General features: G+C 39.3%; 2 protein-coding genes across 5 annotated transcripts in view; one reads left to right on the top strand and one right to left on the bottom strand.

Moving 5' to 3' along the window:
• The window catches only part of CMSS1 (cms1 ribosomal small subunit homolog), a 220243-nt gene that overhangs the window by 72069 nt on the left and 125270 nt on the right, over nt 1–22904 (top strand). The window lies entirely within an intron of this gene.
• The window catches only part of FILIP1L (filamin A interacting protein 1 like), a 187810-nt gene that overhangs the window by 70260 nt on the left and 94646 nt on the right, over nt 1–22904 (bottom strand). For 3 of the 4 annotated variants that reach the window (XM_085071815.1, XM_085071830.1, XM_085071838.1), the window contains 2 exons: nt 8441–8727; nt 5963–6136 (listed from right to left, as the gene is read on the bottom strand). In XM_085071815.1, coding sequence (XP_084927941.1) covers nt 5963–6136; nt 8441–8710 — 444 coding nt within the window. In that variant the 5' untranslated portion in view covers nt 8711–8727. Of the gene's footprint in view, nt 1–5962; nt 6137–8440; nt 8728–14247; nt 14362–22904 lie in introns of those variants that run through there. The other variant, XM_085071822.1, reaches the window with a different exon arrangement.

Genomic DNA, 22904 nt, shown 5'->3' with positions numbered 1-22904 from the left:
CCTCCTTAGGCATTGCTGATCCACCTGAGATTTCAGGGAGGATCACTGGAGGCCATCAAAAGATCTGGGAAGAGCCTGTATTTGTGAGCAACTTGGTTCTCTGTTTGTTCCCCTTCAGAGACTGCCTCCTTCATCAGGTCAACATAGGAATCCTCGTGTCCTTTTTGAAAAAGAGAAATTTTGAGCTCACAGCCCAGTGCCTCCTTTTAACCGCAGTCTATTCTAGTAGGTCAATCTGATTGTAGTGTTTCACTCTATTAATAGGAAAGAATTCACAAATGGGCAGTGTGGGAAGCAAAGCTGGTTCTGGTTCTCTGATGTTTCCCCCACAAGGAATTCTATGTGCCACAAGAAACACTGGGGTTTTAGATTCTTAGGGCCACTGCTTATTTTGGACAATTTAATTCCAGGGAGTATGATTAATTATCTTTTCCTTGTGTTTATTCACAGTGTGGCCAATAGAAATGATGACAGGGAGAGCTGGAATGCCTAAACATGAGTTTCTTGAATAAGTGAGGATATCATCAATTTTTGCATAGGTTTCCAAGTCTTCCCCTGCTTATCTCCGCTTCTCTTAAAGCTATATATATTTTCTTATGTTTCTCCAAAATAATTGTTAACTTTTTGTTGACTCTGCTATGAATGAAGACAAAGGAGCTATCATCAAGTCTTTGAAGATGGTTTGAGTCCAAAATATTAAAAAAAAAAAAGTGGGCCATTTTTCACATTTCCTGTACTTTCTACTTCTGACATTAGAGAGTATCTTTTCTGTTGTAACACAGCTGAGCTTGTTTCATGCATGATCAAGAAATGCGAAGAAACCTGTGATTATTTCTTTTGGTTCTGTTTTGTGGTGCTCTTATAGCAAATCATTACAGTTTTTTTTTAATTTTGTTCTCTGCTAATTTGTATGCTTTACACCAGCAAGGTGACTGCTTTCTGGAATCATGATCCTGAAGCAGGACCTCTCCTGGAAAAATATTTCTTACCTAAACCCTTGCGTATGCAATCTCTCTTAGTAAGCAAGAGTCGCCTTATACAGTAATCTTTTGGCTGTGCTTTCTATATCTTTTAAAGCACTTGAAAACTGGATTGCCTTAAAAGGTCAGGTTGAAGAAAACTGTCCTTTTTAATTTCTTCACACTCTCCCTTATTTTACCAGAAGTGGAAATCAAAAAAATGGAAAGATTTTGTTCAGCTTCTAACTTAGCAGAAAGATGTTTAATCAACCTTCCCCTCGCCCCTCTATCCAAGATTTTGGAGGCATTTCTGGAGCATCTGTTGCAGCTGCATGAAGTGCCATCACCTGTTTCTGATCCTTGTCATTTTAAAGATCATGCTGTCTGGTGAATATACACTGTTCTCAGAAAGCAACCTGTCTTCTGATTTTTGACAAAGCTCTGATGCAGTGCTGCTTAAAACTATGGCTCTGTCTTGCTTAAGTTGATATGCAGTGAGCATCAGCCTTACATGAGTGCCTGCTGGTCTCAGCCCTCAGTGTGAGGTCAGGTGGGAAGGAGGCAAAGGTGTGAAAATCCAGTTTCTTTTGGCAGGCAGTCTGCATGGATGGGGTTAAGAAAGTAAAGGTATGCATTTATGTGGATTGCATGACCACTTTGAAAGTATACGTAACAATCTGAGGGGATGTGTAAATTGCTGTCATAAGACAGCGCTGACATTTCTGGCTACAAGCTGATCATAAATTAAATGATCCTAGTTCCGAACATGTAAGTGCTTGATTGAGATGAGGGTTAGTCATCAGCCAAGCAACATTAACCAAGTATAAAATAGTCCTGCTTCTGCAGTGTTTGGTGTAAAGGATGTGGGACCTGCCAGCAGGGTTTTATAGGTTCTGTATACTTTGTTTGCTCTAGAGTATTTGTTGAATGACTATAAGAGGTTAGTTCAAGCAGTAATCCAAGCAGCATGTATGCCAGGAAAAAAGGTAGTAATTCCAGGGTTTTGTTTTGCAGCTCTCCATGTCTTTCACTTCACAGTAGTGTTTTTGACATTGTTGAGATTACAAGTTTGGATTACAAACTGGTGTTTGAGATGGGTGAGGTGCGTATTCAAGGCAGGGAGGTGTAACAAAGAATTTTAAATGGGAAAAAGAGCAGTAGTGTCCTGGGGAGACCTGCCCACATGAAAGGGTAAGAGAAAAGTAAATAAGATGCTGCATTAAAACAGTTCGCATGTTGTAGTTTTCTTCTGTTGCTTGGACTAGAAGATTAATTTATTGTTATGCTATCAAATCAGTTCTACTGTGAGCATTTGGCTGCTGTGGCTGAGAGCGAGGTGGAGAGTGTGAGCTCAGGAGGGAAGGAAAGAAGTGCTGGGACTGTCTCCTGGTGGAGCTGGGTCATAGAGAAGAGAATTGGAGAGACAGCACATCCCGCATCACAATTAATGCCCACACTTGAGATCTGCATATGAGGTGTGCAACAGGAATGGATATTTGGCCTTGTGACACTAGTGTGTCCCTGTGCAGCACATCTGTCCCTCCCTGCAGGACCATGCAAAACAGGGTCTGGTCCTGGGTTGCTGCACTTCTGTGTGGTTTGTTGGGAAAATGACATGTCCCTCTGCAAGACAAGGGCACCTCCCTGGGGAGCAAATGTGACTCTTGCATCTCCCCGGTGAGATCCTGTGCCTGACTCCCACGTATCCAGCAGAGAGAGAAGAGGTGTGAACCCCTGCTAGTGTGAAATCCTCACACAGAAGCGTCTCCAACAGCCCAGGGTCCCTCAGATTACTGTGGCCAAATGCTAGATCTGCCCATGCAGAAATATCCATTTATATGTATGCACACAAGTTTACTCAGCCTACACAGTTCTTAGTTAAAAACCACAGAGGACTAATAAGCAGCAGTATAAACATCTTCTGTTGAAAATTAAAATGATAAAATCTTAATTAAGTGATTTGTTGTTTTGTTCTTGCTAACCATATGGGCTTTTTGCTAGAACTAATACTTGAACATGCTGTACAATACAATGGAAAATAAGAGGCATAGCTTTACGTAACTGTGAACAGTTCAACAAACTAAAAATTCACACAAATTTAATAGCTTAACTACATTTTGCCAGTAACTCTTTACTGAAGTCAAACTAGAATGGTGTATCTCATATTCATTACATTGAAACTGAACTCTTCATCTGTTTCTAGACTACTTTGTATTTGGTGGTGTGCCAGAATAAAGTCCAGGGTAGTTACATTTTTTTATCCAAAGTTCAGCGTAATATTATTCCTGTTAATAATATCCTCGTGGTCCTTGTTTATAAATGTATAATCCTGAGTTTAGGATTACCAGAGATTATGGGAGCACTTCTGTTGCCTTTTTCAACGCTAGCTGAGCCAAATTTCCGTGCAGATATGTTGGTGGTCTTCCCCTGAATGCCACGTTGTCAGCGCTGTTGTTTCAGTCTCTTCCTGTGACTGACTTATTGGTGCCCTACAGCTGTGGTCCTTGGAAAGTTTTGACCAACACTTACAAGATGTTGTGAGAACACAATTAGATACACTTTGTTAAAAGACCGATGAGAATGCATCTTTCTGAACCAGGTTGATTGGCAATGGGATTTTAAAAATGGATTAAATTTTTAATTATCCTTCATGGATGCAAAATAAGGGCTTTCTTCTCATTTCACAACTTTTAGAGGAGTTCTTAAAGCGGTAGGAGGTTCATCCTATTTTGAACAGTGAGGCACATGGTTTTTTAAATTTTTGGCTGCATTATGGGGAGACTTAGAAACCAGAATCTGCTTTCTGATACCATGAAGGGAGAAGAAGAAGACACCACAAATTCTGCAGTATCTTCATCTTTATCTCTCTTTTCCTACATCACCATCTCAGATGTTTTTTTGATTCCTTTAAAAAACCATTATTTACTTTTTAATCAGGGAAAGTTATATTATTATTATGCAGTTACTGGAATGTTGAATCATTTTCATTTTCTGTTCAAGAGAATTGACAATTGATCTGAAGATAGTTATTCGTGAAAAAAATCTGACTCATTCTAAATTTATATACCATGCAGAACTGGAAAACCTTTTCAGGCCCTTGAGTCAGAAACAAAAACAAAATAAAAGTCTAATTTCTTTTATGCCCCTCAAATGTGAGGAATAAGAGTAAGCTTATCTGACATTTTTTGGGTTGCAGAAAGAAGTAGCTGTAGAACAGATTTGACTGAAAAAACCTTCTGTTTTCAAAAAAAAATTTTTTTAATCTCTTCATGTCCAAGGCAGAAACAGTTTTGGTCTGTCACACTTCTCATAGGTTTTGCAAAGGAAGATGTATTAATGCTGTTTTCTAATTTGCTGCATTTCTTCATCTAGGAATCCTGTTTCCAATGAGTAAAGTTGTCCAGTCACCAAATTTTCCCACTACATTCTTAATCAAATTTGCCAAGAAACTTACAGTTTAGAATAGGTAAGAGAGTTGTGAGAGAACCTTAAAGGACTGGGAATTTTACAGTTGCCTTCTGAAATTCATTGTAATCTCATTTGCGTTTTGGGAAGATTCTCTGTGTTCATAGCTACAAGGCAAAACTGTCAAGGGTGAGATGTACATGCAAATACAAAGGTACATTGTCCTGGTAGCCAAGGGGGAATTAAATGGTCTGTTCCCAGGTTTTATGTTGGTTCCAGCTCTTCTTTGGTCTTTATATGTGTTTTAAAAGTACAAAAAAAACCCCAAACCAACCAACAAAAAAACCCACCAAAAAAAAAAAAAAAAACCAACTAAATGGATCTCTGTCCTAGTTCAGGAGGATTTTGATGAAATTGTGGAATGTCTGCCAAGTACAGCATCCTTTGGTTTACCAAGACCAAGAAGTGGCAGTGGTCCTTCTACCCTTTCTGTTGCTCTCAGGATGCTTACCTTTGCCTTTTAAAATTGCCAGTGGTGCTAGAAATTATTTCTCTGCCATTAAGTGTAAGAAGGAAAAAGTGTGTATAAACTTATGTAAAGTAACAGACTGAGCTTACGTTTTCAAACTGTTTGGGACTTCTCAAATCATTTCCATTTGTGCTCAAAGTTTCTGTGACATAATACCACAGTGTTCTAAAATAAATTAACCTTCACAGAGGAACTTTATCTGTTTCGGATTACATAGAGAGATTTTAACCTTTGAGCTTCTGAAATGAGAGTTGACCTTTTGCCTGACATAATTTTGTCTGGAATGATCTCTGTGTCCTTAGATACATTTCGATTCAGAAAACTTGGAAAACACTTGGTAGGAGAATTTTATTCATAATTTCTGCTTTTATTTTGTGATGTTTATCTATCCGGAACAGCATATTAAAAAACGTTTATCTGAATTGGAGACAAATACCTGGGATAAAAAACCACATTGTCATATGAAGATGTTTTAATATCCAGTAATTTGCATTGCGAGGCAGAAATTAATCAGATGGCATTGTTCAGAAAGTATGGCAGCTGCTGCTGCAGTGTAATTAAAGGTTACTTAGGTATAACGTGAGAATATTAGATTTCTGCCTGGATGAAGTTTCTAATGCCAGTTCCTTATAAGTAACTATACAGACCAAGCAGGTATCCCCATGACTGCCCCCGAATTAATGGGAGCAGAGATGTGCAGAGGTGGACAGCTGTGCCACTGCAGCTGGATGAGCCCTTGCCATTGGTAAGATGGGCCTCCATGAGCCAAGTGGGGACTGGGGAGGCTTCTTCTTGCATGGGCTGTGATATGAATAACAGAAAGGGAAGAAGAAGGTGGTTTGAATTAGACAAAATCATGCCTGTCAATGTGTGAAGCCCCTAGTCTGCAGTATAAGTGAGGATCATTAGATTCAGGCCCCAGCTGGACCGTGGACTTTGTTCTGCTCTCACTTACACTCATGTTCCATTCCAGATTTAGAGCTCGTTTGCCTTCTTCCCCAGAAGTGGATTGAGATTTTGTGTTGAATTTGGTGTGAGCTATGGTTAAATATCGATTATTTGTTCTTACCTCTCCCATAGGCTTTTCATAGATATCTTCTTGCCATTGCTCAGCCTTTGTTTGAATAGCATCTCGCTGGAGTGCCTCTAACACCTTCTTGGGAGTAACAAAGCCGTATTGTGCTTCAAGCAAAGCTAAGTCAATTTTTTCAGCCTTAAGTACTCCTATAACTTCATCTTGAGCCTGCAGAAAGACAAAGTAAGGCTTTATCTTGTATATCTGCATTTACAGGTTAGCTCTCTGCTTTGGATTCTAAGAAAACTGGAAAACTTTTAAAATAACACTGTGTATGTAAAGTATTCCAAAATAGTCAGTAATGTGAAGACAATGGATAAGCATGAGGGAAGTATTGGTTTTTGTGTTTTATTAGTTCAACATAAACTCCAAGATCTTCAGACCTTCATCAAAGCTTGAGTACTTCTTTAATGATTGGATCACATTGCTGTTTCTGGACCAATGTGTAGTATTCACAAAACAAAATTTCAGGGCAAAATTTGACTTGTGGTATTAGAAATTGACTTAAAATTGTTAGTGTAGGGTAGTAGGATGTTTCTTGAAGCCTGAAAGTGTTGTACATTCTGTCTGTTTTGGGTGCAGATGGCTTCTGTAGTTTAAACCCACTAAAAATGTGTCCATCTCTGGGATTTCTTCCTCCCTGCTCTGCATCCTCTGGTGGTGGAGATTGCTCTCTGCCTCCACTGCAGTGAACATAACTACATGAACTGTCTCAAACATCCATTGTCTGCAATGATCTCTGTTAAAAATAAGTATGTGCTAATCCTAGAAGGATAGAATAGGAAGGAAGAAAATCAGAAAGAAGAATCTGTCAGGGGAGGGTAACACTTTCAGTCTGACTCCTTTTGGCTGGAAGACTTCTGTATGTATCCCTGCTCATTTATGATTGTTTAAACAAATTTTAAAATATGAAATAGTCTACTTCTAATACTTGGCATTGCAGAAAAAAAAAATAGAAGAGTCATCTTTGTGCATCTTGAATGTTCTAGAATTTGGAAAGAAATGACATCTAAATTAGAAACTTAGTTATGGTTGGATTGACAGCTGATCTTCAGTAATTTGATTCGGCATTACAGGAGGTGAAAAATAAGGAATAAAAAAAGATTTTTCATCTTTTTCATTCATAATGCTACTTCCTTTGGAATTTCAGACATGATTTAAAATGTTCACGTCAGGCTCATGGTTTTCCAGTTTCTCATTTCACTCTATTCCAGTTTTAAATCTTAATAATTGAAGTGTGTGTGTATATATATACACACACATACATATTTATATGATGCAAGTGTAATGAAGAGTGTGTGCATAACATAAAAAAATATATAAATATGTATTTTAAGACCTCTCTTTTATTGAGAGGAAAAGAGAACTGTTTTGGAAGAGTGTGTGACATCTGAATTTTAACCTAAATTAAGAAAGGCCAAGTGGGCAGGAGAGAAATGTTTTGCAAACCTGTAAAGTGTTCTGTTTGTATGATGAAACAATCTGTGTAAGTTTGCCTTGGATCTACTGTCAAAGATTGGTGCAGCTATTAAATATTCATATGACATGTGTATTCTGTTGAGCATGTCTGTGTTATTGTATAAACATATACACATATATTAAGAACAGAACTACCCAGGTACTGTGTAGGGTAATAAACTCTGAAACTATGTGCTACACCCATTAGCCCACTTTGGCCAGTTTGCTTTTTCCTCTGCCTGTGAGCAGTTTTAAAGTTGCTGCTTCTGTGCAATAAGCCTGCCACAGAAATATTTTCCTGCTCACTGGAAATCTGGTTCCCACTTCCTGAAATTACATTTGACCAGGTTAGGCATCATTTAACACTTGACAGATGGTTCCTTTTCTAGGTAGAAAAATGTTCGCTCTTCAAAATCCAGTAATTTGTGGGCTAAGTGGCATGTAACACTTTTGCTTCATATTATGGGAAATAAAATGGTTATTTAGATTTTTCTAGCAAAAGGTGTTAGAATACTGTTGAGTGAGTTACTTCTTGTGGACTGGCACATAGTGTTTCATAGGGAGTAAAGCTCATGACTTCACAGGAGGGAGGATAGGAAATAATTAAGTAGAAGATCTTAAAGGTCTGTAATATATTCTCCGTATCAGCTTTACAGGGACAAATACTTTGTATTCAAAATAATTAGAATGGAGCAGCCCAACAAGGAAGTTTTGTGAGTTCTCTGCTTTGAGAGTTATTTATGGAATAAAGATCACGTTTCCTGTCTGATAGGTATACTTGTCGCTGTTGAGCAGCTAGCAGAGTAATGAATGCATCGGTTCTCAGTGGCAAGAAGGTATACTAGCTATAATTTTGGGGTGGTTTTGTACTTTGCAGTTCATATTTGTCCTGTATCAGACTAGTAAGATGTTTGCTTAACATAAAAGCAGTACATGTTTGTAGTGAACGGAGAGCTTGGGGGTGGGGGGTGGACTATCTTTTAATATGGAATACAAAATAAGACAATACATTACCTGTAATTCACCCTCGAGGACACTAAGAAGAAATAGCAAGTCATCACGAGAGAGATCCTCCCGTTTCTTGACAGAACTCTTTTGTTTTTTCTCTGCCTTTGGGCTTCTCAGGGTGTTACTGGCTTGGGCTGCATCGTCCTTCTCTTTCTGCTGTGTTTGTGTATTTCCTCTCCCATTGTAACCAACCTCTTCTTTGTGGTGGTCTTTCAGCCTCGGCTGGCTTAGCTTTGGTCTGGTTGGGCTTTCGGTGCTGTTACTTCTGGAATGCATGGTTTATATCTCTGAAGCTGAAGGAAATTGGGGGAGAAAAGTAATTGTTTTAGCTAACAGAGACTATAAAACTATTAGTATAATGGATGGTGGGTAATTTTCCCTCCCACACAAGGCTGTTTGTCATTTGACAAATGCTGACAACCTCGTGTAAACCAGCAGGACTGGGCTGTGCTCCTTACTGAATGTGAAGTGAGTCTTTAATGGTCTTAGGCCATTGTAACAATTCCCTCCCTGACATTTTGAAGGCAGCATCTTTAGCAGCAGTGCTGGGTGCATCACTGCAAACCTTGTTTCCCATTTGAGAGACAGGGCCTACCTCACCTTTCGGGTGGATACTCATTATGATGAGGCAAATTTAGATTCAGAAGCTTTTCACTAGGAAGATATTTCTGTTCCACTTTAATCATGTCCCAGCCCTTCCTGTGTTCTTGGTTTTTTGTCTTTCCAAGGGTGAGCACAAAAGCAGTCCTCAAGTAGTGTGAGCTGTGCAGTGGCATTATCCATGTTTGGCAAAATGTAGGGACTAACAAGCACATCCAGACTCCCAGGAGTGAGCAGCACTGTGAATGCTCCCTCCCCAACACTGCCAAAACCAAACTACCTTGTGGACCATGACTTGTCCACCTCTTGAAACCGTGCTGTATAAAACCTTCCTACTTTAGTGCTGGAGTCCAGCACTCTAGAGGTGTTAGTACCTGGTAAAAGGGAGACTTATCCCAACTAGGCCCCTTTGAAGTGCCACTGTTAAGGAAACATGCTCTAATGCCTTTGCAGATAAATGACTAACACTGTGTAAATATTGATTAACCTCAGGAACTCGTGTTTTGGTTATCGCCATGCAGATTAAGGAATGAATGGATTTTAGTCCACCTCTGCTGGAAAATTGTGCTCATGGATGCCATTTAGCAAACAATAGCCCAATCATGTGATTCAAAGGTAAAATTCAACGTGTTCCAAATACAAATAAGGCACAATTTTTCTTATTAAACTGCCAAGCTAATTGCTGAAAAGTTCAGAAAATCGTTATGGTCAACAACAGGCACTAGACGATTTCTTGGCTGCTTTTTGGCCTTACAATTCTGCAGCTGATAAATTCTTTCAGAGCCTCCTCCCCCACTCCCACCAGATTCTGACTTTAAATCTTAAACTCTGTTACTACACTCCTCAACTGTGGTAACTTTCCACTGAATGCTAAGAATGCTTCCTTTTGTTGTTTTTCTGCAAGAACAGAGGAAGTGGAAGTAGCTTTTGGTTTGTAATGGATGATGGCTGAGAGTGGGGTAAATTAGTCAAAAACATTACAAAAAAGGCAAGTGACATTTTCTAGAATGCTGAAGTCTCTTCTAGTCTGATTTGAAGCACTCATGATAGCTTGTATTTAATGAGAAAAACTTGTTTCTCCAGGTCTCAAAAAACTAAGGTGTGTCAGATTTGCATGGCAGTGTGCACTGGGAACTGTTTTGTGAAGCATCAACAGTGTCAGGTTAGGATGGTGCATGTAGGAAACCAAGAGTTGTTCATAGCAGGTGGGCAGCGATGTTAGCTGGTGATGATCAGTTTAAATTGGTGTTCAGCTTGGTCATTTAGTCAAATGTAGATTCTCTTTATTCACTGTGGTCTGCTTATTAGGATACTCACCTTTTGCACCTTGCTTACAGATTATTATTAGTTGGGAGGAAGGCTGTTGGTTTCCTGTGAGTGTAAGTGGCTGAATGCCTACTTGGCTTTTGTGTGCAGTTGAAGGCTTGTAAGATCAAATGCAGGAGTTGTGAGCTAAATCAGGGAACCTGAATGTACTCTGAGCTTGTCTATGGGCTTTGACACCACAAGCACAGGACTCTGTGAAGTGCATAAATAGTCCAAGAAATCCTTGTTTTCCTCCTCATGCATGCCAGTCACAGCAGTGTCCTTCACTGACATCACGCTATGTCAAACTTGATGACAGCAAATGTCAATATGACATTTCTTGTGGAAAGAAAGAGAAACCAGCATATAAGGAAGAGTTTCATACCTTTTCAAGCTTTTGCAATGGGGTGTACCTGGGAATCCTGAACTTGGAAAAACAGTCCAAGAAGGACATCCTCCCCTGCATTTACTCTAGCACTCTATACATGCTGTTGGCTTCAAGGCCACATGCCACTCAATTTTCATATCTGCAGAGAGTTTCCTGTGACACTCTTGTCATGCCTACTTCCTAAACAGGTAGATCAGTCCTTTTTGCACTGACAAAAGGCACGTGGTCCCTACGAAGGCCAGCTGACTTGCCAGACAGGCTGTGTTCCTATGGAGATGGCCATCTTTGCAGCCTCCCAGAGTGGAGTTTTCTCCTTTTCTTGTTGAGAGTTCTTATGTACACTTTACCTGTATTCTATTCTGACATTCCTGAATGCCAGTGCCTACTGTCAAATCTGCTAATGCAAATATTTATCAAATTAAGCAATTAATGCGAACTATTAGAGGTAGAAGTGACACACTAGATGTACACTTTTTTAATGGTTCTTGAATGTAGCTGATGAGAGGCACAAGCACTCTGGTATTAGTAGCCTACTTTATTAACATATACTTTCTCAGTTGATTTATTTAAACTTTCTTACTGCCTGTACACTGATAGGCATTATTATTTGTAGTCTTGGCTGTCTACAGAAGGATGTTAGTGCTAATGTGGTTTTCAGAGAGGTAGGTATGAGTTACAGAAGGGCAATTTAAAGTCTCGAATGCATAGTGTAACTGCTGGTGTAGCAAGCAAAGTGGGACCTCAGAAAGGAACAGAAACAAACATCTACCTATCCTGAAACACCTTACCACCTTCAAACTGTCAGACTCCCTAGATGTGCCACCATCTCAGAGACTCACCTTCAAAGTGCACCTGACATCTTGGACAGAACGTTAGCTACTCTCATGCCCTTGCACCATGTCAGAAAACAGAAAAAATGCCCATTCTATTCCAGAGGTGCTGGTTTTCTGCAATGCTATCAGACCCTGGAATGACTATAATGAGACTTTCAAGACAAGTAGCGTCATTTGAAATTTTCCACCTGTGTGTTTTGGTACATTGGGTTATTTGCTGTTTTGAGCAACTCTTTCCAAGTTCTTGATGGTTAATGAAGAGCAGTGTTTTATTTTGTTGGGATTTTTTCCACAAAGTAAAAATGTGAATAGACCCAAAATTTAGTTGTTCATACACCTGAAACCGTGAGCCCAGGTAATCAAGGTTAGACTAATGAGCATGAAATTTGCCTTTTTGCATATCTGTCTCAACCTGTTTTCACTTACATCCTGTAATGACAGGGTTTGTGCACAAGAAAGCTGTCTCATGAAAGAGAGGTAAGGAAGAAGTGTTTCTTTTTGTAACAGAGTTTGTAGTTCACAGAGGCTCTATGATTTCTCCTGGAGGAGTGACTCTTGCATCTTGTGACAATTTTCTTTATAGAAGCTAATTTAAGCACTCTTTCTCTGTACCCCCAAGAAGGATGACAATATAAAATACCTTAGATAAATAGTAAACAATTACTGCTAAAAACAATTTGATTGTTTGTGCACCTTGCACTTGTGATCTTTCATCTTGTTTTGGATCAATTACTAAACAGCAGGGATTGTAGCTATGTAAACAAGGATACTTGCCAGCATTCTCATATGATGCATTACATATCATTGCTTGCATCAAAAATGAAAGAAGATTGAAAGAGAGCATCCAGATAATGAAATTATGTCTCCTGAAATCATAGACCACTACACTGTGGGTACTTAATGGAGATTAGTTTTCCATAATGGTGCTAATGGAATAGCACAAGACCTGTGTTCTGCACTATTGTGCTTTCCTTCATATTATGAGATGCCTGTTTTACAGAAGGCTTTGCACTGGTATCTTGCTAGAAGTCACAATGTGAAGGTTCCCAAGCTCATCAGATTCTGTGCAGTTTGGTAGGCTGGGTCCAGATTAAGAGGAGTGAGATTGGGTTACACTGAGACACTGTGGTAAATCAAATAATTGCAAGTAACATACTCAGCAAAGTTTGAATCTGTTCTTGGTATTCATGTTCTTATTCTTTTTATAGCTTGTTTTCTGTTCTGTTTTTTAAAGAGCTTTCTTATCCCTGAACTGTGTGCTGTCCTTCTGTACATAAAGGAGGTATTTTCCTCTTCTTGGTGATGAACAAGTAATCTGAAGAGTCAAAATATACTTTCCTTAAGAGCCAGATGAATAAATGTTTCTGTGATGTTAACTTGGTCTCCGCCTTCTCAATCATATTCTGAAAGAGATGAAACTGCATTTGTTTTTTTGGCAGCAGTGAATAAGCAGGTGGTTCAGAAATCCCTGCACTTTTGTGGGAAGCACTGAAATATCCTTCAGAGATGGCTTCATCTTAGAGTTTTAAGAGACATTTTGCCATTTGTTTCCCCCTTTATAGTTATGCTTTTAGTCAGTGATTGATTTATGAGCTAACAAAACCCTTCACAGGACCATGTATTCCCTTAATCCCAGTGTAACGACCCTGGATTGTTAAGAATTTGCTGCTTCTTCCTAAAATCCGTGACTAAGCAAGGAATTATGTCTCTCTGATTTTTAGCATCCCATAAAGGGCAGTGCTTTTGATTTGCTGAAATTGATAGGACTCCTACCAACAGATTGACTTTTAAAATGAGTTGATATCTGGTTGCTTGGCATACCAATGTAATGGGAGAGTGCAAAGCACATGATCTCTTTTGGAAAGAGGTCTGTAATCCTCTGCCCATCACTATGGCTGTGGAATTGGGGCAAGAAAAAAAGGGGTCCCACCTTAGTTGCTACAGGTCTACAGGCTATTTTTTTTCCATCCTTATGTAGCAAAAGCTACTTTGAAGCATCATTCTCAGCTTAGTGCCACATATAGATGGCTAGGGAGAAATTAAGCTCCTGTCCCTGTTCTCCTGGTGTTGCTGTGTGCTGGGTAGTGTCCAGACATGGGAAAGTGCTTTTGGCTAGGCCACATCACATCCTCCTGCAGGTTTGTCTTGTTCTTATTCTGTAGTCCTGGTGTGGCCTTTAGGCCAGCAAATGCACTTGCTGAACTGGGGTAGAACAGGAAAAAGTCTTTAATAATTAGAATGCCTGGATCTGGCCATTTCACAGCATCACTGAGCATTTCCTGGAACTGGTGCCTTCTGACAGAATGTGCTTAGGACTTTCATTCTTCCCCTAACTGGAAATACTTTGCTTTGTGGTAGATTTGCCCCACTTACAAAGATAACAGCCCTTCTTTTTAGGTAGACTGCTTTAGTGTTTTCCTGAAACACTGCTTGCAGTGGCTTCTATACAGAGGCATGTTCTGTTCAGAGGGATGGTGTGTGCCATGACCACCTACCTCATTTGAGCTTTGCTCTCATCCTCAGGAGGCTTTGCGCTGTTTGGGTGCATAGGCTAGTCAGTAAGGGAAAAGAGACTCCTTTAACAGGTTTTTCAGTCAGGGGATGTGGGATAAGTAAGTGTTTCCATCCTGGCAGGGAAATGGCAGATGAAGCCATTTTTATGGGAAGACTGATGCAAGAGTGCTTACCTGTGTATCCTGATGCATGTGTTGGCATGCAGAGTTGCAGGGAGTCAAGCAGCAGAAAGAATATAAATTAGCAGTCTGTTTCCCCTCTCACAGGATCTTGTCAAATTTTGGTCTTTGAAGCCTTTGGGGATCCTGCAAGAACAGCAATTACTCAAATGGGAGGAAAGTCTGGATTCAGCCAAGGACGTTGACACTCCCAGACAGGAAAAGTGAATGGGTGAGAGCTGGACGTCATTTCTGTGCTGGTTGTGGTTTATGTTCATCTGACCACAAGCCAGATTCCTCATCCCTTGGCTACAGGGAGCCTCTTCTGAGACAGTGAGATGCCTTTTGAACTGTGTTAGAGTTGTCATGGTACTCTGCTCTCAGTAAAGGTACTGTGAAATTTCCACCATCTGTTGCCTCCTCCTCCCCCTTCCAATGCTGTAGTGTTCAGCAGGATATGTAGTGAGTGTGGTGGCTAAGATCTTCCCAGGCCCATTTTGGATATGTGCAGGATTACAGTCACCTTTAGAAGGCTTAGTCTGTGTGGGAGATTTTGACCAGGTCCTTTTGAAGAATATACCTGTGTCACTTGTCTGTCATTTCATTATTGGTGTGTGAATTTGTGGTTCAGTCTTCATTCTTGTAATGTCTCAAACTACAGATTTATAGATACAGATAGAGATATACAGACACACACCCCCCATTGGATTGTGTGCCAGGAGAAAGGTAGAGAAAATAACCTCTGCCATGTGATTAGTTGTTGGTTTTGTGGCTTTGAGCACAAGTTTTGCCCGTTCTGTAGATTCAGTGATCTCAGCCCATGTCCTGCTAAGTCTTCGGTGGTGTTTGCCCACATATTTAGCGGTTCAAATCACACACGTTTACAGTGCACAGCATGAAAGCATAAGCTGCTCACCTTGAACAAATTTGAAAATTTCACATTAGGAATATGTGGTTAGGAATGTATACTCCTGTTCAGAGATATCAGTTTTTATTTTAAGTAGGATTCTTCAGATCATCACCTCTTTGTGATAGTCCATGAGAAAATCAAGACTTTGGGCTTCTTGGTGCATCATATAACATTTCTTTGGCAAAACTGGGTATCTCTTTCGAAATCTGAAATGAATGCTTGGATTCCACAAAGCTTCCAGCTCAGAAATCAGTACTTTGAGACATGGACTGATTTTTTTCCTTCCCTATGGTAATAATTTGAAACAACTTCTGCTAAACCCTTCTTTCCTCTCCTCCGCAGGAATTCAGCTCTCCTAGTCTGTGGTCCACGCTTGTGCCAAGTTGATGGTAGTCTTGGAAGATGACAGTATATTTATCACATTAGAAGTGTACAGTTTCTATAGCAAATAGGTTAGACACAGTGGACTTGCTCGAGGTGATTTGTCTTCGCAGTGAGGAGCTGCCCCTGCCACGAGCCCACAGTGTGAGGCTGAGGCTTTCGTTGCAGTGGGAGAAGAACTCTGAAGTTGCAGGTGCACTGTAGCTTCAATGTGCTGCTGCAGGGTGACAGCACTGGTATAATCCTGTGTTTTCATGGGTTCAGAAGGTTGAGGAGGAATCAAAAGTAAAATACCCAGGGTGTCTTTAGCTTTCTACTGCTGGGAATAGAGCGTTGAGGGGAATTTTACACAATTAGCTGAATTGCCTCTGAGATTAACAGGGGGATTTTTTTTTCTGCATGCTTCCTTGGGTTTAGGTTTGTTTATCTTTCTTTCTAAAAGTAAAATGTTTCATACTTATTTTGTAATTAGAAACCAAAACCTGGATCATTTATAAGGATTACTGCAAGAGAGGTTTTTGGTGCACGTGAAGAAAAGTTGCTGTAACATCAGGTAGATCTAATAGTTTGAAAAGGTAAACTCTGCAGTGCCATATTATCTGCTTCTCTTACTGAAAAAAAAAGGTGAATCTTGCACTTTCTGTATGACAGATTTTTATTGGTAAATTGAAATAAAACTCAGCTGCTCCAATTGCAGTTGTATGAATTCACTTTCCAAATATAAAATGTTCTCTTTTTATGAGCATAAGAAATAGTTAACATTCTTTAATACAGTGTTTGTAGTTTAAAATTTATTAATATTTAATTTACCATTGAATTTAATAATTATTACTATTATAAACATGGTTTAATATTTATTGTTCAGATGCTGTAATTTTGGCTCCAATGTGTAATTACTCTGTAATTACAGTATTATCTGAAGTAAAACCATGAAATAGTGCTACCTGAAACAAAAATGTTCCTATCTTAGTAACTGTGTCTAAAGTCATCCTTTTTTCCTGAATATCTTCAAACTACCCAGATGTGGACATTTAAGTAGCTGGATAATTCAGTGTTTCAGTTGATAATTTCAGTTTTTCCTTACTGTGTTTATCTCTCAACTCTCTGTAGGCATCAGTTTTCCTGAAATCTCTAGAGGTGCTGTACCTTTTCTCCTCTCTCTGCCCTGTTTGGAATTGGCCTTGGTTCAGGCTGGGACCGCTGGTTAGACATTGGACAAAATGTGCAGCCTCCTTGCTGCAGAGAAACAAGCTCAGGCTATCCTTGGGAAGAACACTCTGGGAACTTTGGTTGGCCCTTCCCAGATTCATCTGTCATGGAGACATTCATGAAACTGAAGGGTAGGATATGCAGACTTGTGAAACAAATAGGTTTTTGCATGTGTAAAATGTTACTGTAAATCCCAGAGGCAGTAACTAAAATGAGGTATTTTAGGACTTGAGAAGGGGCTCTCCATCTGTTTGGTTTCAATCTTGCATATTGTTATTTTACAAAAGGAAAAAACCCAAACAAAAAATTTCTAAGTTTTGGGTTTCAGGATAAGCCAGAATTTTCTGTGTGGCAGGTCATACACCTCCTGTCTACTTAATGGTGAAGGTGTTGTGTTTTGTTTTGTTTTGTTTTGTTTTGTTTTGAGTGGTTTGTTTGAGGTATTTTTGTTCATTTGTTTGTTTGCAACATTACTGAGGGTTTTTACTGGCTTTTATGTATTACAGGTTATCAGTCTGATCTAGTTCATATATTCATTTCTCATCTCACTCTTTCCCTTGACATCCATGTGCCTCCCAGGTCAATAGGTATGCTTCTGGCTTTTGCTTTCTCCCTCTCTTCTGGAAACTTAGTAAATGAATTTGTGGGTTCATGGTGTGAACCTGTGTGAAGGTATTGTCTCAGCAATGGCATTAGTTTTGTGTAAGTTCTGGCAGAGTTTAAAAATGAGGGAAAGTTTCTCAGTGCACAAGGCTCTCTTAAATGTTCCATGTGCTTGCATAGGCACAAATGGACCCTTTCTTCCCTGGGTTCAACCTGATTTTGATAAATGGGAACTTACAAAAGCAACTGTTTCTGTCTTCCTGACAATATGGGTTAGGTTATTGCCCATACTTCTTTTGCTGTCCTCACCAGACCTGATGCAGCCAAAATGCCATCCTTGTCTGGTAATTCTAGAAATATTTCAAGGTGAGTTTTGTGATAGCAGGTTTAAAAGAAAAAATTCTCATTTTTGTAGTATTCTCTCTCACTTGCAAAACTTCTTGTCACTGCAAAAATGGGAATATTTAATGTTCTATTTTAGTTATTTAAGTAGAATTTAACCACTGTAAATTGAATATTTTTCTTCCTGTGTTTTTAGCAGCATGACAGATCTCCTCATTTTAGAAATATTCTGAAAATAATAAGATACAAAACCTGAATATAACTAAGATAAGCCTGTCAGAATAAAAGGCAAAAGAAGTTTAGTCATCCCAGTGCCATTTTTACATCTCTTCAGTGATTAACTTTCCCTACACAGACACAGTTGCACATACCAGCACCATTTCAGTGGCCACCATATATACTGTAATAAGGTCCTGCCTTTCTGATGGAAGGTAAATTTTCTCTGATAAAGTGCTTGTGACAGTCATCTTCTGTGCCCTTCAACATTCTGGTAATGCATCCATCTCCATTTCCAATTTACTCATGGTTTTTTTGTCTGCTTGGTGTTTGCATGGAGTGCCCTACATCCATGAGTCGTGCAGAGGACACAGTGAGGACTACAGAATAAAAAAGTACACCTTCAAAGTGTGTATATATTAGTTTTCTTCAAGGATATTTTTGACAAGAGTAGATTTGTTGAGACATTTGTGTGGGAGTGTTCACCTCAGTGTTGCTTTTCTTCACACATGAAAATAAACCACAGACTTTTAAATATCCTGAGAAAAGTTTCTTCAAAGACAGATCAAAGGTCTTTACTAATGTCTGAGGAAGCTGCGTGGCTGCCTCTCTTGTGAACTCATGTCTATGGAGAGCTGGCTAGGACAATCAAGATCATTATTCCATTGATTTGATCATTTGCAGCCTGCTCTGAGAGGAGATGCCTTGTTTGGAGAAGGAGGAGGTGGGGGAATCCACAGATGCCCCTAATTTTACCAAGAAAGTAATGAATAAAATAGCTTTTAAACCAACTCTTATTTTTCCCCACTATCCTCTGTGGGATTCTCTGCTTCAAATTATTTTCTTAAACAGTGCATGTACAAGAGTTTTGTATGAGAGTGAGTCAATTGACTTTTTACTTTTATAAATTTTATCTTCTTTTATAGCTATTAAGTTCAGTGAAATGTCCAGGTATGGCTTTCACATTACAGAAATTTTATATTTTTGTTTGTTTCCTTGTTTTTTGTTTCAATTTTGTTTGGTTTGGGCATCATTTTTTTTTTGCTTGCTTGGTTTTGGTTTGATGTGTCCAAAACTCTCTTTCTATCTCCTTTTACATCAAAGCAACACAGAAAACATACGAGCTAAGCTTTGAAAGTCTATGAACTTCTCCATTAGCTGGAATTCCCCACCTTTAGGCAGCTTTCAGGAAAATAAATTAATTTTTATTCTTTAAGGCCTGGATTTTCTTTCTTATCTGTTTATGTCTGTTTGCTTCCTGGACTGCATCTTTTATCATTCATACCAATTCTCTGATAGCAGAGAGCTCTCAATTCTTAGAAGCTGCTGAGAATAGTGATTATTTTTTGAAGCATTTTCCTGGTTTTGTCATGCAGGCACAAAGCATCTGTGGGTGCTTAGCAGGACTTCAGGCTTGTATCTAAACCTAGGTTTTCCAAGTTGGTGGGCTTGGTTTTTTTGTTAGTTGTTGTTTTAAGCCAAACATTTTTAATACCATCACCATCAATGACTATATTCTTCTCCTATCTACAAATTGGACAATAATCTTTTGTTGCCTTATCTGATCATAAATGAAATAATTAAATTTTATTTTTTGTAGATGCTAGGGTTTTCTTTTAGCTGTGGACTAGATTTTCCTTGTATATCCTAAAATTTTGGGTTTTCATTGCATTCTGTGATTTGGTACTTTGGAGAAATACTGTGGTTTTCTTTGGAGTCTGTAATACAAAACCAGTGTGATGCTGTTTTATTTTCTCCTTCCTTGCTTTTCTCATTCATGACAATACCTCAGTATGTAACAGCAGGCTAACATCTTTTTAAAGGCTGACTGAGATAATCCGTAGTTGTGCAAAAAATTGGCTCTGGCATTTTCTTCTCCCAGCTGCAGCTACAAAACAGCACATGCATGGCCTTGGAAGATTCCTCAACTCATTCCCCATTCTCACATCCTCCATATTTAATATTCAAGAGAAAAATTTGAATAAATGCCCAAAATATTTTTCCCAGGAGTTTAATGAAAAGAATATCTCTCTCAGAACTCCAATCCTCTCACCTTTCTATGCAAATTAGACATTATTGTGTATGGAACAGAGATTTTAGGTTTGGTGTTTTGATGAGGGGAAGGTATGAATGGCAGGAGTTCCCTCCTCACCTCTGAGCCAGGACTGCTGACTGGCACCACCTTTTATCCTGCTTATCCAACTCCACATACGCTTCCATAGGGCTCTTGCTGTGATGTGTGGGGACAAATTGCAGGATTTTGGTAAGAGCTCTTGCTGTGATGTGTGGGGACAAATTGCAGGATTTTGGTAAGAGCACCCTAGGGGTGCTCTCAAAGTTCTCCTAAGAAATTTTGAAAACATTTATTTCTAGGCTTTGGTGGAAGTGGAAATCGGTGTTGTGCTGGTCTTTTGGATCAAAGTCTCTCTTTGTGACAGGAATGTTCATTTTTGCTTTTTGTTGTTTTGGAATATTTTTCATTGGTTTTCTTTGTCTTCTTTTATTCTTTTGTTTTGTTCTTATTAAACTCTAGTTCTATTATCTAGTGCATGTTCACCTCCACACAAATGAACACACAGGAAATGTGAGCTACCTTGTAGATTCCCAAGTCAGCTTTGTAGTTAGTTTTTTCATTTTTGAACACTTTTTTCATTAAAATTGATTATTGCCTTAAATAAGTGAAAATAAAATTACAGTGGTGGCTTGTATTTTTTCATATTGTTCATATTAATTAGTGTCTGTGGCTATATGTGTCTGCCAGGAAAATGTGAAAAGCACAGAATTTTAGAAGTAACTGTACACAGTGAAATTAATTTTTGTATATTTTTACATTACAGGTTTTACTAGCCATGACATTCCTTATTATTTTTTATAACACCTTACAGTATTCCCATAGGAATATGCCCTGCTCTGATGACACAACTTTGGAAAACGCAATAAAAATGCACTGGAAACCCCAGCTTTCTAGTAGGAAGTTTCTTGTAAGCAGTGAAGTTAAAATGCCTCCTCCCAGTAAAAAGGAAGTAGGACAGGTCAGCAAGCCAGGTAAATGTCCCTCCTCTCTGTCACAAGCTATGCTTTCTTCTCATTTTCCCCTGTGTTGGAAGTTTGGTCTTGAGGCCATCGTCTGGATTTTGGTGTAAGGCAGGTGGAGAAAACCCACATATTCCTTTCACTGCTGCATAAGGACCCCACAATTTTGCCACACGAGGTTCACATATAAAGGCAAAAGTTGTTGATTTGTGGCTGCAGCTGTGACTTTATCCTGGTTTTGATGATACTGTAGGGAAGGGCAAGGCGTGCTCGAGAGGTGGCGTAGAGCACATGCTGTTTGTTCCTGTCTTTGTTTTTCCATTTGTTCAAATAAAATATGGCTCTGGCCAGGTGCTAGTCCAGTGGCTAGTGAAAGTGGAGGACATGGATTTTGCAGATGTAAATTAGAGCATCTATGAATATTTTCAAGAGATTGACATTCAGAGAGGTCCCAAGGGAATAGCAGGGTCTGTATGCCTTCTTCCCCATCCCCACCCCTCTAAAGGCCTCTTTGAAAAGCCCACTTGAAACAGCTGTTTATCCTTTTGGAAGAATGGTACTTAAAATGAAAGCAGAATCTTTGTATTGCCCAGCTTAACTGCTTGGCACCAGTTGTCCTCCATTTTGGTGCAGCTTTGTTACATGTGTGTTGGTGCTGGAGACTTGCAGAAAGCTTGTCCACCTGCCTCTGATGTGCAGTGACAAGCAGTGTGGGACTAGGCAGAAGCAAGGTGGAACCTGAGGGACACAGCAGGGACCCTTCTGCTGCCTGTGTTCAGCCCTGCAAGTATGAGAGCATCTGGGTAGGAGCTGTTCCCTGAGCAGCAGTTATCATAAATGGGCTGATCTGCCAGGACAGCCCCATTGGAGTTGCTTTCTTGGTCTTGGTGGCAATTATGTTACATTGCTACTGGTGTTTTCCTGGCAGCTGAGGACAAATCTACAGTTTTTTAGGCGTGTTGAGGAGGGCATGAGCAGGTGACTCTAAATGTTTGCATTTAACGTGGAAGTCCTTCTCAATGATGCAATGAATCTTACCCTGCAGGCACAGACAGCTTCCTTAGCCTGCTGCTTAGCAAGACTTCACTGAAATTATTTTATCAGAAGCTAATATTTAGCTCCTGAGAGCCCCATGCCTCTTCTGCACATAAATAATGCTAATTTGTTATACATTAAACCAGCGGGTTAGTGCTGCTTCTGACAGTACCGGTGCACCTCATCATCTGAACGTACAGACATCTCTCCTATAGATATAGTATATACATATATGGGAAAGACACTGCCTGGTCAAAATTCTGACGTGTACGTTTGTTTTTGAACATTTGCTTAGCATGAAAAAAAAAGATAAATTCCAAAATGGACACTTCTTCCCCCTTTTGATTACTGGGTGGTTGTAAAGGAGTCATTTTAAGGCACAGCAGGGGTGCATATGTAGTGATCATATGTTCCCATGCATTAACAGTATTTACATTCTTTCTCTAAGAGGATAGTTTTTCTTAGTACTTGTTCAAATCAATCATTCACTCTGTTTGAGTGAATAAGTATTTAAAAAGTGTTAACAGTAGAATGGATTTACCTTAAGATGACACACAGCCTTGAATAGCTAGCTGTTCCTGTATGTGCAAGCAGTTCTATTTGAGGAATAATCACAGATCCTGATACTTCTCTGACACCAAAATTTAAGTTAAATTTCTAGAGGTAAAATAAAGATAAGGCTTTTAAATGAAAGGCCCAAGAATCTGTCCTATATCACTTAATGCCAAATACTCAGCAAACATCAGGGTGCCCATGGTGGGATTCTGCAAGCTTCGTTTGAGCTGATAGGCCCATTACAGTCTGTGGGGCTGCATGTGCAAGATTGGATTACAGGGTTAAGGACTGTATTTTGTGACTCTTATTGCTCATATAACTCTGAGTACATGTATTTTCCTTTAAGTATAGTCTGGACAGTCTCAAAATGTAGCATTTTAAAGGTCTC

Source organism: Lichenostomus cassidix, chromosome 1 (genome assembly GCF_008360975.1).
Source record: "Lichenostomus cassidix isolate B80296 chromosome 1, HeHo_3.0, whole genome shotgun sequence".
In the NCBI taxonomy this organism is placed as follows: Eukaryota; Metazoa; Chordata; class Aves; order Passeriformes; family Meliphagidae; genus Lichenostomus; species Lichenostomus cassidix.
Note: the sequence above shows the minus strand (reverse complement) of the source record. Positions and strands in the feature narration are given on the sequence as shown.